This window comes from Oncorhynchus tshawytscha, linkage group LG22 (assembly GCF_018296145.1).
Source record: "Oncorhynchus tshawytscha isolate Ot180627B linkage group LG22, Otsh_v2.0, whole genome shotgun sequence".
In the NCBI taxonomy this organism is placed as follows: domain Eukaryota; kingdom Metazoa; phylum Chordata; class Actinopteri; order Salmoniformes; family Salmonidae; genus Oncorhynchus; species Oncorhynchus tshawytscha.
In genome coordinates, this window is record NC_056450.1 from 29,438,855 (window position 1) to 29,451,892 (window position 13,038).

The 13,038-nt window shown below is 41.0% G+C and overlaps 1 protein-coding gene across 3 annotated transcripts in view; it reads left to right on the top strand.

The window, feature by feature from the left end:
• Positions 1 to 3,206: 3,206 nt before the first annotated feature.
• Positions 3,207 to 13,038, top strand: part of LOC112221324 (dedicator of cytokinesis protein 3-like) — an 87,204-nt gene continuing 77,372 nt past the window's right edge. For all 3 annotated transcript variants that reach the window (XM_042304057.1, XM_042304058.1, XM_042304059.1), the window contains exon 1: positions 3,207 to 3,907. In XM_042304057.1, the coding sequence (XP_042159991.1) occupies positions 3,871 to 3,907 (37 nt within the window). In that variant the 5' untranslated portion in view covers positions 3,207 to 3,870. The remainder of the gene's footprint in view (positions 3,908 to 13,038) is intronic.

The window sequence follows — 13,038 nt, forward strand, 5'->3', positions numbered from 1 at the left end:
ACCACTCTCTACCATACCATCCTCTCAGTGACTGTCACTAACCAACATCAATGTTCAACACAATATTATATTTACATTGTGTTCAAATTGAGATTTATTTATACTGCTAATTTTCAGATATGGAATGCAACGCAATGTTCTTCACAGACAGAAACTCATAAAAACAATGACAATCAAATATTTACTACAACAACAAAAAAATATATAGCAATAAAAACTGAACGACTAAAAAGCTACCTAAGGAAAAACAAAGCTAAAAATATGTTTCAAGATCTCTTTTAAATATGTCCACAGTTTCGCCCCCCCCGGGTTCTCTGGCAGAGGCTGTGGGCATAATAACTGAAGGCTGCCTCTCCATGCCTATTGGTCCTAGGCTTTGGGATAGTTAAAAGGCCAGTGCCAGAGGACCTGAGGGAACTACTGGGTACATAAGTTAAAAGCATGTCTGACATGTATTGTAGTGAAGAATCGTGGATTGATTTAAAAACCAATAGAAGAATCTTAAAATGAATTCTAAAACTCACAGGCAGCCAGTGTAATGTGTGCCCTCCATCTGTTCTTGGTCAGTACCCATGCGGCAGCATTCTGTATGTTTTGCAGTTGACCAGTGGCTTTCTTGGGTAGACCAGACAGGACAGTATCCATAAAAGCATGGATGAGTCTCTCTGTATCAGCCTTAGAGAGAAACGGCCACACCTTGGCAATGTTCCTCAGGTGGTAAAAAGGTATTTTGGTCGTATTACTAATGTGTGATTCAATATTGAGTTCAGAATCTAAAATAACACCTAGGTTTTTTACCTGGTGTTTTATCTTTATTGCCCGTGAATTAGCTGGAGGAAGAGTTGAGCCATCCAAGTATTTGACTCACCAATACAGTTGAATAATTTATCTGTGGAGCTAAAATCCTCTGGTGACATGGAAATGCAAAGTTGTGTATCGTCTGTGTAGCAGTGAAAATCAATGAAGTGCTTTCTGATAACGCTGCCAAGGGGTAACATATATAAACTGAACAGTACCGGACCCAAAATTGAACCTTGTGGAATGCCACATGTATTGTCTCTGTAAGGTTCACCAAGGGTGACAAAAAACTCCCAACCGGTTAAATAGGTCCTAAACAAATTTAGAACTAGACCGGAGAGGCCAAACCACCTCTCCAGTCTGTCCAGAATGACATCATGGTAAGCATGGTCAAATGCAGCGCTTGAATCCAAGCGCAAGGACAGAGAGGTGTTTGGTGTTGGCTCTAAGATCATTTGCCAATTTATCTAAGGCTGTCTTGTCTCTGTGCTGTGGTGGGCACGAAAACCAGATTGGATTTTTTTTTTTAAATACAGTTGGCACTTAAAAAGGCATTTAACTGTTTGAAAACCAATTTCTCCAGAATGTTGCTTCCAGAATGTATGTTTGGAGATTGGTCGAAAATTGCTAAAAACTGAAGAATCTAGATTACTTTTCTTCAGAAGGGGTTTCACCATAGCAGTTTTTAGTACAGTGGGGAAAGTGCCTGTGAACAGGGAGTGATTAACAATAGCTTGCACTTCTTCAGATATGCAATTAAAAACTGTTTTGAAGAAGGTGGTGGGGTGGGGATAGGATCGAGAAGGCAGGCAGAAGGCTTAAGTTGTGATATCACTTTCCTGAGTGTCTGTATCAACCAGGGAAAATAAATCCATAGTGCCTTTGCATACTAGGCTAGGGCACATAACTTCTCATCAGGTCTTGTTTGTCTGATACCCAGCCTAATGTTTAATCTTTGAAATATGCTGTAAACTCATCACATTTACACGTTTGCAGTGTTGACATTTTCACATTTTTGTCTATAAGAGTAGAAATCATATGTCAAGCTAGATGTTTACATTTAATTTCTACTCATTTTTATCAGCTAAGACCTGTGCTGTAGTGCTAAACCTGCACACACACTCATCCAGTTTTATGTATGTGATTAAAACACCGCCCACAGTGTTCCACTTGAGATGAAGGACGGATGGGAGTCAGTATGGAGTCTGTGATGAGGACATAGCACTGCACAACACTGCCCTTCCTCCTACTCAGCATCCAACACACTAGTTACTCTATGGAACTGAACATCAGAGATAGATTCATCTGTAATTACAAGACACATTCTGAGACGGTCAATCATCAGATAATAGCGTTCTATAAATCTGTTTATTTACACAGGAAAAAGCTTTATCTAATGTAAAACAAATTAATCAGGAACATATTTTTTTCTCAATATACAGCACTACATTCTGCTGATCATATCATGCTCTGACCCATCACCCAGGACAACGGGATGATGATGTAATACTCCAGGTAGCTGTGTTGGTTTTCAAGGCAGAAATATTAGATTGTTTTCTCTAGAAATATAGTTTCATGAGGATTAGTCTGAGTTGATTTTTAATGGGTTTCAATACTGGCAAGCAGGCAGCATTCTTTAAACCCTTTGCCTTTCTGAATCCACTAAGCAATGCAGTAAGAGCAAGCACTGGAGAGAGGGGCAGACTAGATTCAAGAACCCACTGAGATGTTGGAGGCTATTGAGGGCAACAAGGATCACATTGTACAGCAATGCAGAAGAAGGAACTAGTCTTTAGATTCTGAGAAAAACACAGGCAGATGAATAGACAAAACCGCAGGTGTCATCCTGGGGAGAGGGTCCATTTGGGTATAGGCCTGCATACAGCACAGTAGCATTTTCAACACCCACCTGCAACAGCCAACACTAAGTGCACCATGTTGTATGGCGTTTATCTGTGAGAATGTTACATGCAGGTTACACTATATATCCTTTGGCAAGGGGTTGTTTCTGAATACAACCTAGGCTACCAGTTGATCATAACTTAGGCCTATTCCCTCCAAACCAGAACACATTGCCAATGTGATGGGAGGAATAGCCTACTTTTTTTTAGGTTTTATTGAGTAGGCTATGCACTGTAATTAAGAGCAAGTTCACCTTTTCCATTTTTTATTAATTCATGTGAATTAAACATAGGCCGACATCCAAAATGTATATCCCAAGGAGTATGTTCAGTGTTTATTGGACCAATAGAGGTTCTGCAACCATTTGCTGATGGTGGTTGGCCTATTCTTCTTTAATTATCGGCTAGAAAAGCCTTACCACATCTGTCTTGGTTCCATAACTGATGTAGTCTAATAGCATATGCAGCTTGGTTCAGCAGATTCAATTTTAAGCGCAGTGAAATCAGATGCTGCCGAGGTAGCCCATGACCGTGAAAGCGCAGTTAGTGATAGATGCAATTGCCATCGAGTTACTCACCGACAGTCCAATCTACATTTGCAAATGCTTGACACAGCGGTATTGACAAAACGAGTCGTGATGACCATGAAGATGGCGCATTTTACTGTATATCGCAGTTTTCTGAATTGTTCTTGCACCCCAAGACCAGTTTGGACCGGCGGACAATATCACGACTGCTAATTATCATCTAACGACTCAACTCTACCGCCGGGAGTGGGACCCGATATCCGATTTGGTAGCTGAGCCATAGGCTAATGACTACCTGGGAAATAAATAAATAAACCGTTAAAAAAACTATTCCCGTTCCTATCGAGATGCTGCTGCAATAATAGCGTTCAGAGATTAGATTACCGTGTGTGTTGGGTAGGTGGACACAGAGACTGCATCAGTGTGTGACTAGGAGACGGCGAGCAGAGCAGACCCGGGAGATAAAGAAATCGCGGGTTAAGACATTTGTGGTCCTTTTTATGTTATAGATTTCTATGGAGTTTATCCCGTTCGTATCGAAGGAGTCTGGGATATTCTTATAGATTTCATTTAGCTACATTATCCCACGATATCGACAGAATGAGGCTTGGTCTCCTAGTGGGAAAATAACAAAAAAATCCAAAATGTGGATACCAACAGAAGATGAAAAAATCGGAATTGGTGAGTCCATACTGTATTTATATAGACATTTTTCATTTTTGATTGCTTGTTTTCAATTTCATTGACTTTTCTCATTCAAAGCTGCTTATTTTCTAATGAAGAAGCGTTGTGATGATATCATGTTTGGTCATACAGGTTATTATAGGCTAGGCTACTGTAGGATATTCTCAGCTAACGATCACAATGTCTTTCAATTAATGTTTCATATATCTTTAAATCACGCGAGGCTAATTATAGTTTACAAACCATATAGTTTATCAGCTGTGCTTAATGGCTGAAGATAACTGGTCAAAAATAAGATAATGCAAGCCTAGGTTATTGCGTGGGATGATAGCCTATACCCTCTTAGGGGCTAGATGGGCTACCTCTATTAGACTGTATCACCAGTGTCTATACCCATACAACCTATAAGGCTACAGTATCCTTATCATTCATTCATAGACTGTATTTAATTTTTTGACTTCTGAAAATGCGTCAATCATAGTGTTCTATCCATGTGTTGAAGAGCGGCAGAGCCTACATCGCTGAAAAGGCTATTCGACTGGAAACCACGAGGGGGCAATGAGATAGCGTTCTGCCAACAGGTGTAGCTTACGTTTTAGAGTCTGACTATGCGTAGTCCATATACTTGTCGGCATTTATAACATAGCACCACGACAACTCGCTACTACAATACTTGCTACTTATCATACTACAACGAACGCTACCCTATCCCTCGTCTTCATGCTCGGTCCATGTAGGCCGAATTATTTGGAAAGTGCTAGTAGTGGTGTAAAGTACCCAAGTAATAATACTTGAAAGTACTGCTTAAGTTGTTTTTTTTGGTGGTAACTGCACTTTACTATTCATATTTTTGACAACTTTTACTTCACTACATTCCTAAATAAAATAATTTCGTTTTTACTCTATACATTTTGCCTGACTCCCAAAAGTACTCGCTACATTTTAAATGCTTAGCAGGACAGGAAAAGGGTCCAATTCACACATTTATCAAGAGAACAACCCTGGTCATCCCTACTGTCTCTGATCTGGCGGACTCACTGAACACATGCTGCGTTTGTTAATCATGTCGTTGGAGTGTACCCCTGGCTATCTGTAAATAAAAAGAAAAGAAAAAGAAAATGGTGCGGTCTGGTTTGCTTAATATAAGCAATTTGAAATTACTTTTACTGATACTTAGGTATATTTTAGCAATGACATTTACTTTTGAGACTTAAGTATGTTTAAAACCAAATACTTTTAGACTTTTACTCAAGTAGAATTTTAATGGGTGACTTTTACTTGAGTAATTTTCTATCAAGGTATCTGTACTTTTGATAATTGTGTACTTTTTCCACCACTGGTAACCCTAGAGGTAGGGGTTAATCGCATCAGTAGAATTGGAGAAGTCTGTTCCTGGCAATTTGAATGAGTCATGTTGAATCAGTTCGCTCAAAATACACACACACACACACACACACACACACACACACACACACACACACACACACACACACACACACACACACACACACACACACACACGGCTTTGCATGTTTGTATTACACCGTAGATTCGAAAAATACCCAGACTCCAGAACTATTGATTGGTGTTCAACAAAGAGGAAACAAAGGCTGAAAACTATTGATTTGACATTGGAGGAGGAGAGAAGCAACAGTTTGATGAGAGCACGCAGCGTACTGTATGTAGCCTACCCTTGATGCTTCAAGTTCAACCAGATGCTTTCGATGTCGATGTTCACGGGTCTGAAAATGACACGTAAACCAACTTCTGGCCGAGCCGCGTTTAGCGTTTCGCTGTCCGTGGTGCTGAAAGTGCTGAAATCTGGAAGGCAGAGCATTTAAACCAGAGCCCGTTTCACAAAAGCATTTTAATGCTAAATTCGTTAGGATGCGATGGTTCTAACGAAGCTTTTGGGAAACCGCGTCCAGGTCATTTCCATATAAAATGACCCATGATCACCAACATGTGAAGTTCATAGGATAATTTCAAATTGGGTGTCAAATGAAAACAAGAGTCTATATTTTGGGGAAATGAAGGCATATATATATTTTTCAACCATTTTCCATCTTAAAAAAGTAGGCATATGTAATGGCTTTGATTCCTGGTCAAACAGATGGAAAAGGGATCTACCAGAACATTTAAAAAAAAGTTATTACAAACACAATAATGTTGAAGTAAAATACCCCTGCCAACTAATGTCAACACTTATAATTCATTTTGGATAAATTATTTGCCTTCTGTAAGTTAAAGAAACATTGCCTTGTGCCTTGTTATTCCGTTACCAAAACCCCACATATCTTTAAAATATTTTCAGAATTCTCTCCCTCATAAGGAGGATAATTAAAGTTCACAGAAGTCGAAGTAAAGGGAGACTCACCATTTATTTAAAGTGTTACTGATATCAATTTGGTTTATGAATTATTAAGTGATTCAAATGTGAAATACTGTTACCAAATCGCTAACGGATTTACTGCAATTGAATTGACTACAATGGGAAATCATAGTAGTCACAAACCACAGTTGGGTCACCTGCTACTACCCTTTTTTCAAAGTCAATGTGTCATGTCATAGCAGACATCACATTCTTTCTACAGAAATATTTTCATCTTAATTCAGAACAGATATTTAACAAGAGTTTTTGGAAAATGTGATCGCAGAAACGGAGGGAAATTTTACCGTAATTCTGTTAACAAACTTTGCATCTGCATAGTTATTTGAATAAATGTGTTTTTGTGAAATGTTCTGTGTAAATTGTTAAAAGTATTCCTTGTGCATAGACTTGTATGTTTTGTTAAACTTTTAAATCATTGTTTGTTGTTTGTCATATATTTTAGAGTGAAATATCTGAGTCTGAGTGTAATTCTGTTACCATGGAATTGCCCAGCAGCATTTTTCAATTCCGGTTGCACAATTTTGCTATCACAGCATGGCAGTGCACAGACCTGATTCAGCTAATCAACTGATAGTCACGTGTTAATGGTGTGGTGGGTTAGAACAAAATGTGCAACCCTGTAGGTAGGCCCACTTGACTTGAATTGATAAGCACTGGTGCAGATGATTATGTAGGCTACAGCCCGGAGGCATACACACTGTTAAAAGACCAACTGTGTCCATTTTGTTTTACTGCTCTGAATTTTGCCAGAGTACTCAAAAGCCACATCATATTCTTCATATTGTTGGGCTGATGCTTAGGGTTGATGTTTGAAGCTGTCCTTGTTAAAACAATGTCCCATGTTGAAAGCTACAAACTGAAATTGAGATATCAGATTTGATTGGAAGCATCTCTAAAGAATCTACGGGCTATTTTAACAAACCTAATGCAATGGTAAATATTTACGCGGGCAGTAAGCTGTAGGTCTGGGGGTGTGTCAGAAATATTTTTGCTATTTTCACTGCAGGAATTATGAGTGCAAGAGGTGGCAGTGGTGCGAAAGGGCTGGGTTTTGATGAATAAATTAGTTGTAGGTGTGTCGGGGCATGACTCCTCACTAGCCAATCAGAACATGCTCCATGGCTAAATATGTGGTTGCTTCAAGATGTTTATTTCTGTTTTGTTATGTATTGCATTGACAACAACTCCAATTCAAATGTTATTCCTTATAGCTTAGTATTTTAAATAGCCTACAGAAAGAAATTTTCAAAATGTAACCCTGTCCCATCTTTGCTAAATATGTTTAACATGTTAGCAGTTCACATTGTTCTAAGTAATTGCATGGCTTCAATATGGAATTACAGTTGAAGTCGGAAGTTTACATACACTTAGGTTGGAATCATTAAAACTTATTTTTCAACCACTCCACAAATTTCTTGTTAACAAACTATAGTTTTGGCAAGTCGGTTAGGACATCTACTTGTGCATGACACAAGTAATTTTTCCAACAATTGTTTACAGACAGATTTTTTCACTTATAATTCACTGAATCACACTTCCAGTGGGTCAGAAGGTTTACATACACTAAGTTGACTGTGCCTTTTAACAACTTAGAAAATTCCAGAAAATGATATCATGGCTTTAGATGCTTCTGATTAGGCTAATTGACATACTTTGAGTCAATTGGACTTGTACCTGTGGATTTATTTCAAGACCTACCTTCAAACTCAGTGCCTCTTTGCTTGACATCATGGGAAAATCAAAAGAAATCAGCCAAGACCTCAGAATTTTTTTTTTAAACCTCCACAAGTCTTGTTCATCCTTGGGAGCAATTTCCAAACGCCTGAAGGTACCGCGCTCCTCAGTACAAACAATAGTACGCAAGTATAAACACCATGGGACCACGCAGCCATCATACCACTCTGGAAGGAGACGCGTTCTGTCTCCTAGAGATGAACGTTCTTTGGTGCGAAAAGTGCAAATCAATCCCAGAACAACAGCAAAGGACCTTGTGAAGATGCTAGAGGAAACAGGTACAAAGTATCAATATCCACAGTATAACCTGAAAGGCCGCTCAACAAGGAAGAAGAGACTGCTCCAAAACCGCCATAAAAATGCCAGACTATGGTTTGGGGACAAAGATCGTACTTTTTGGAGAAATGTCCTCTGGTCTGATGAAACAAAAATAGAACTTGTTTGGCCATAATGACCATTGTTATGTTTGGAGGAAAAAGAGGGAAGCCGAAGAACACCATCCCGACCGTGAAGAACAGGGGTGGCGGCATCATGTTGTAGGGGTGCTTTGCTGTAGGAGGGATGGGTGCACTTCACAAAATAGATGGCATCATGAGGTAGGGAAATTATGTGGATATATTGAAGCAACATCTCAAGACATCAGTCAGGAAGTTAAAGCTTGGTCGCGAATGGGTCTTCCAAATGGACAATGACCCCAAGCATACTTCCAAATTGGTAGCAAAATGGCTTAAGGACAACAAAGTCAAGGTATTGGAGTGGCCATCACAAAGCCCTGACCTCAATCCCATGAAATATTTGTGGGCAGAACTGAAAAAGCATGTGCGAGCAAGGAGGCCTACAAACCTGACTCAGTTACACCAGCTCTGTCAGGAGGAATGGGCCAAAATTCACCCAATTTATTGTGGGAAGTTTGTAGAAGGCTACCCAAAACATTTGACGCAAGTTAAACAATTTAAAGACAATGCTACCAATTGAGATTATGTAAACTTCTGACCCACTGGGAATGTGATGAAATAAATAAAAGCTGAAATAAATAATTCTCTCTACTATTATTCTGACATTTTACATTCTTAAAATAAAGTGGTGATCCTAACTGACCTAAGACAGGGAATTCTTACTTGGATTAAATGTCAGGAATAGTGAAAAACTTTAATGTTTAAATGTATTTGGCTAAGGTGTATGTAAGCTTCTGACTGTATATACATAACATTTACACTGATGTAGGCAAAATACTTTTTTTCAAGTTCTAATAAAAACAAAACCACAACTTGTTTTAAGTAGACTGTCTCAGTTAGGCCTACAGGCACCTTAATTGTTGCCCGTGGGCATATAATATTAAGGCAACTTAGACTGAAGGGTTTTACACACATCCAAAGCTTTGACAGAAGCTGGACAAAAATCTAGGAGATGTAAAAATAAATAAATAAATCAGGAAATATCTATATTTATTTTCTACACATACGTATTTACCCCTTCTTTTTTGGGTAGACACAAAATTATCTTCATACTTTCATTCGTTTTTTTAAAGCCGGTACTGGTTACCACAAGAGGAGTCCTATGACAATTGTGTGTGTCATAAAACAAAAAGGAGAACACCATTGTGTTTGGGAGAATCTACCCTTTCCACCGTGGTGTCCCACTAGTAGCCCAAATGGTTCAGACGCTACAAAACAGAAGTTGGCACATCAAAGAGTCTCCTGACAATTGTAGGGGTCGTAGAAACAGAGAACACAATTTCCATAGTGTAGTCATAATAGTTTCTAGGTCAAACTGTTCGGACGTTACAGACATTTACTGAGAAGTCTCATGGTCTGACAAACACCTCTCTAGCTCTGTCACCTTTCGACGCAGATGCAGAAGTGCGACACTGGCCGATGGTAGTGGTGATTTTAGTGGTGCAAACTCCAAATATTTTTTTTAGATGCATGCCAGCAAAGCCACTACACAACACACAACACTAAATTCATGGCACTATAACAGCAACAAGCGGTGCGCACAAACGTTTAGGGCCCCATAAAGCTGTACCAACAGCAGAGCTTTCTTTCCAGGACTAAGATTGAATCCTACTACACCGGTTCTGACACTTGTCAGATGTGGCAGGGCTTGCAAACTATTACGGACTACAAAGGAAAGCCCAGCCACGAGCTGCCCAGTGACATAAGCCTACCAGATGAGCTAAATTACTTATATGTGCACTTCGAGGCAAGCAACACTGAAGCATGCATGAGAGCACCAGCTGTTCTGGATGACTCTGTGATCACGCTCGCCACAGCTGATGCGAGGAAGACCTTTAAACAGGTCAACATTCACAAGGTCACAGGGCCAAACAGATTACCAGGACGTGTACTTTGAGCATACGCTGACCAACTGGCAAGTGTCTTCACTGACATTTTCAACCTGTCCCTGGCCGAGTCTGTAATACTTACATGTTTCAAGCAGACCACCATAGTCCCTGTTCCCAAGAACACAAAGGGAACCTGCCTAAATGACTTCCGATCTGTAGCACTCACATCAGTAGCCATGAAGTGCTTTGAAAGGCTGGTCATGGCTCACATCAACCCCATTGTCACAGCAACCCTAGACCCACTCCAATTTGCATACTGCCCCAACAGATCCACAGATGATGGAATCTCTATTGCACTCAACACTGCCCATTCCCACATGGACAAAAGGAATACCTACATGAGAATGCTATTCATTAACTATAGCTCAGAGTTCAACACCATGGTGCCCTCAAAGCTCATCACTAAGTTAAGGACCCTGGGACTAAACACCTTCGTCTGCAACTGGATTCTGGACTTCCAGAACGTCCCCCAGGTGGTAAGGGTAGGCAACAACACATCTGCCACGCTGATCCTCAACATGTGGGCCCCCCAGGGGTGCATGTTTAGTCCCCTCCTGTACACCCTGTTCACCCATGACTGTGGCCAAGCACGACTCCAACACCATCATTAAGTTTGCAGACGACACAACAGTGGTAGGCCTGATCACCAACAACGATGAGACAGCCTATAGGGAGGAGGTCAGAGACCTGGAAGTGTAGTCCCAGGACAACAACCTCTCCCTCAATGTGATCAAGACAAAGGAGATTCAAACGTCTATTCCCCCCGAGGAGACTGAAAAGATTTGTCATGGGTCCTCAGATCCTCAAAATATATACAGCTGTACCATCAAGAGCATCCTGACTGGTCTTGTCACAGCCTGGTATGGCAACTGCTTGGCCTCCGACCGCAAGGCGCTACAAAGGGTAGCCCAGTACATCACTGCTGGACGGCAGGCAGGCTCAGGGTCAGGATAGGCAGAGGTCAACAATCCAGAGGTGGGGCAAAGGTGCAGGCAGGCTCAGGGTCAGGAGCAGGCAATGTGATCAGGCAGGCTGGCTCAGAGTCAGGACAGGCAAGGGTCAAAACCAGGAGGGCAAGAAAAAGAGAGACTGGAAAAAGCAGGAGCTGATAACAAAAATGCTGATTGACTTGACAAACAAGACAAACAGGCAACAGACAGACAGAGAACACATAAATACACAGGGGATAATGGGGAAGATGGGTGACACCTGGAGGGGGGTGGAGACAATCACAAGGACAGGTGAAACAGATCAGGGTGTGACAGTACCCCCCTCTAGGGTCGCCACCTGGGGTCCCACCTGGGCACATACCTGGTTGACCGGGGTGTTGGTGTTGAAAATCTGCGATGAGGCTTGGGTCCAGGATCTCCCTAGGAGGGACCCAGCACCTCTCCTCCGGGCCATAACCCTCCCAGTCAACCAGGTACTAGAACCCCATGCCCCGAGGTCGAACCTTCAAGAGACGCCTCACCGTATAAGCGTGTTGGCTGTTGATGAGATGGGGGAGATGGGTGGGACATAGCCATAAGTCTGCTGAACAGATAATCAAATGGCTACCGGACTATTTGCATTGACCCCCCCCTTTTTTCACACTCCTTCTACTCACTGCTCATTATCTAATATCTATGCATAGTCACTTTACCCCTACCATGTACATATTAAATCAATTACCTTGACTAACCTGTACCCCCACACATTGACTTGGTATCGGTACCCCCTGTATATAGCTTTGTTATAGTTATTTTATTGTTGCTATTTTATTTTTTACTTTAGTTTATTTAGTAAATCTTTTTCTTAACTCTTATTTTTCTTAAAACTGCATTGTTGGTAAGGTCATTTCACGGTAAGGTCTACACCTGTTGTATTCTACGCATGTGACAAATATAATTTGATTTGATATGGTAGGGGTAAAGATAGCTGTTGATATGGGAGGGGTAGAGATAGCTGTTGATATGGGATGGGTAAAGGTAGCTGTTGATATGGTAGGGATAAAGGTAGCTGTTGATATGGTAGGGGTAAAGGTAGCTGTTGATATGGTAAGGGTAAAGGGAGCTGTTGATATGGTAAGGGTAAAGGGAGCTGTTGATATGGTAGGGGTAAAGATAGCTGTTGATATGGGAGGGGTAGAGATAGCTGTTGATATGGGAGGGGTAGAGATAGCTGTTGATATGGGAGGGGTAAAGGTAGCTGTTGATATGGTAAGGGTAAAGGGAGCTGTTGATATGGTAAGGGTAAAGGGAGCTGTTGATATGGTAAGGGTAAAGGTAGCTGTTGATATGGTGAGGGTAAAGGGAGCTGTTGATATGGTAGGGGTAAAGATAGCTGTTGATATGGGAGGGGTAGAGATAGCTGTTGATATGGTAGGGGTAAAGGTAGCTGTTGATATGGTAAGGGTAAAGGTAGCTGTTGATATGGTAAGGGTAAAGGGAGCTGTTGATATGGTAGGGGTAAAGATAGCTGTTGATATGGGAGGGGTAAAGATAGCTGTTGATATGGTAGGGGTAAAGGTAGCTGTTGATATGGTAGGGGTAAAGGTAGCTGTTGATATGGTAGGGATAAAGATAGCTGTTGATATGGTAGGGGTAAAGGTAGCTGTTGATATGGTAAGGGTAAAGGGAGCTGTTGATATGGTAGGGGTAAAGGGAGCTGTTGATATGG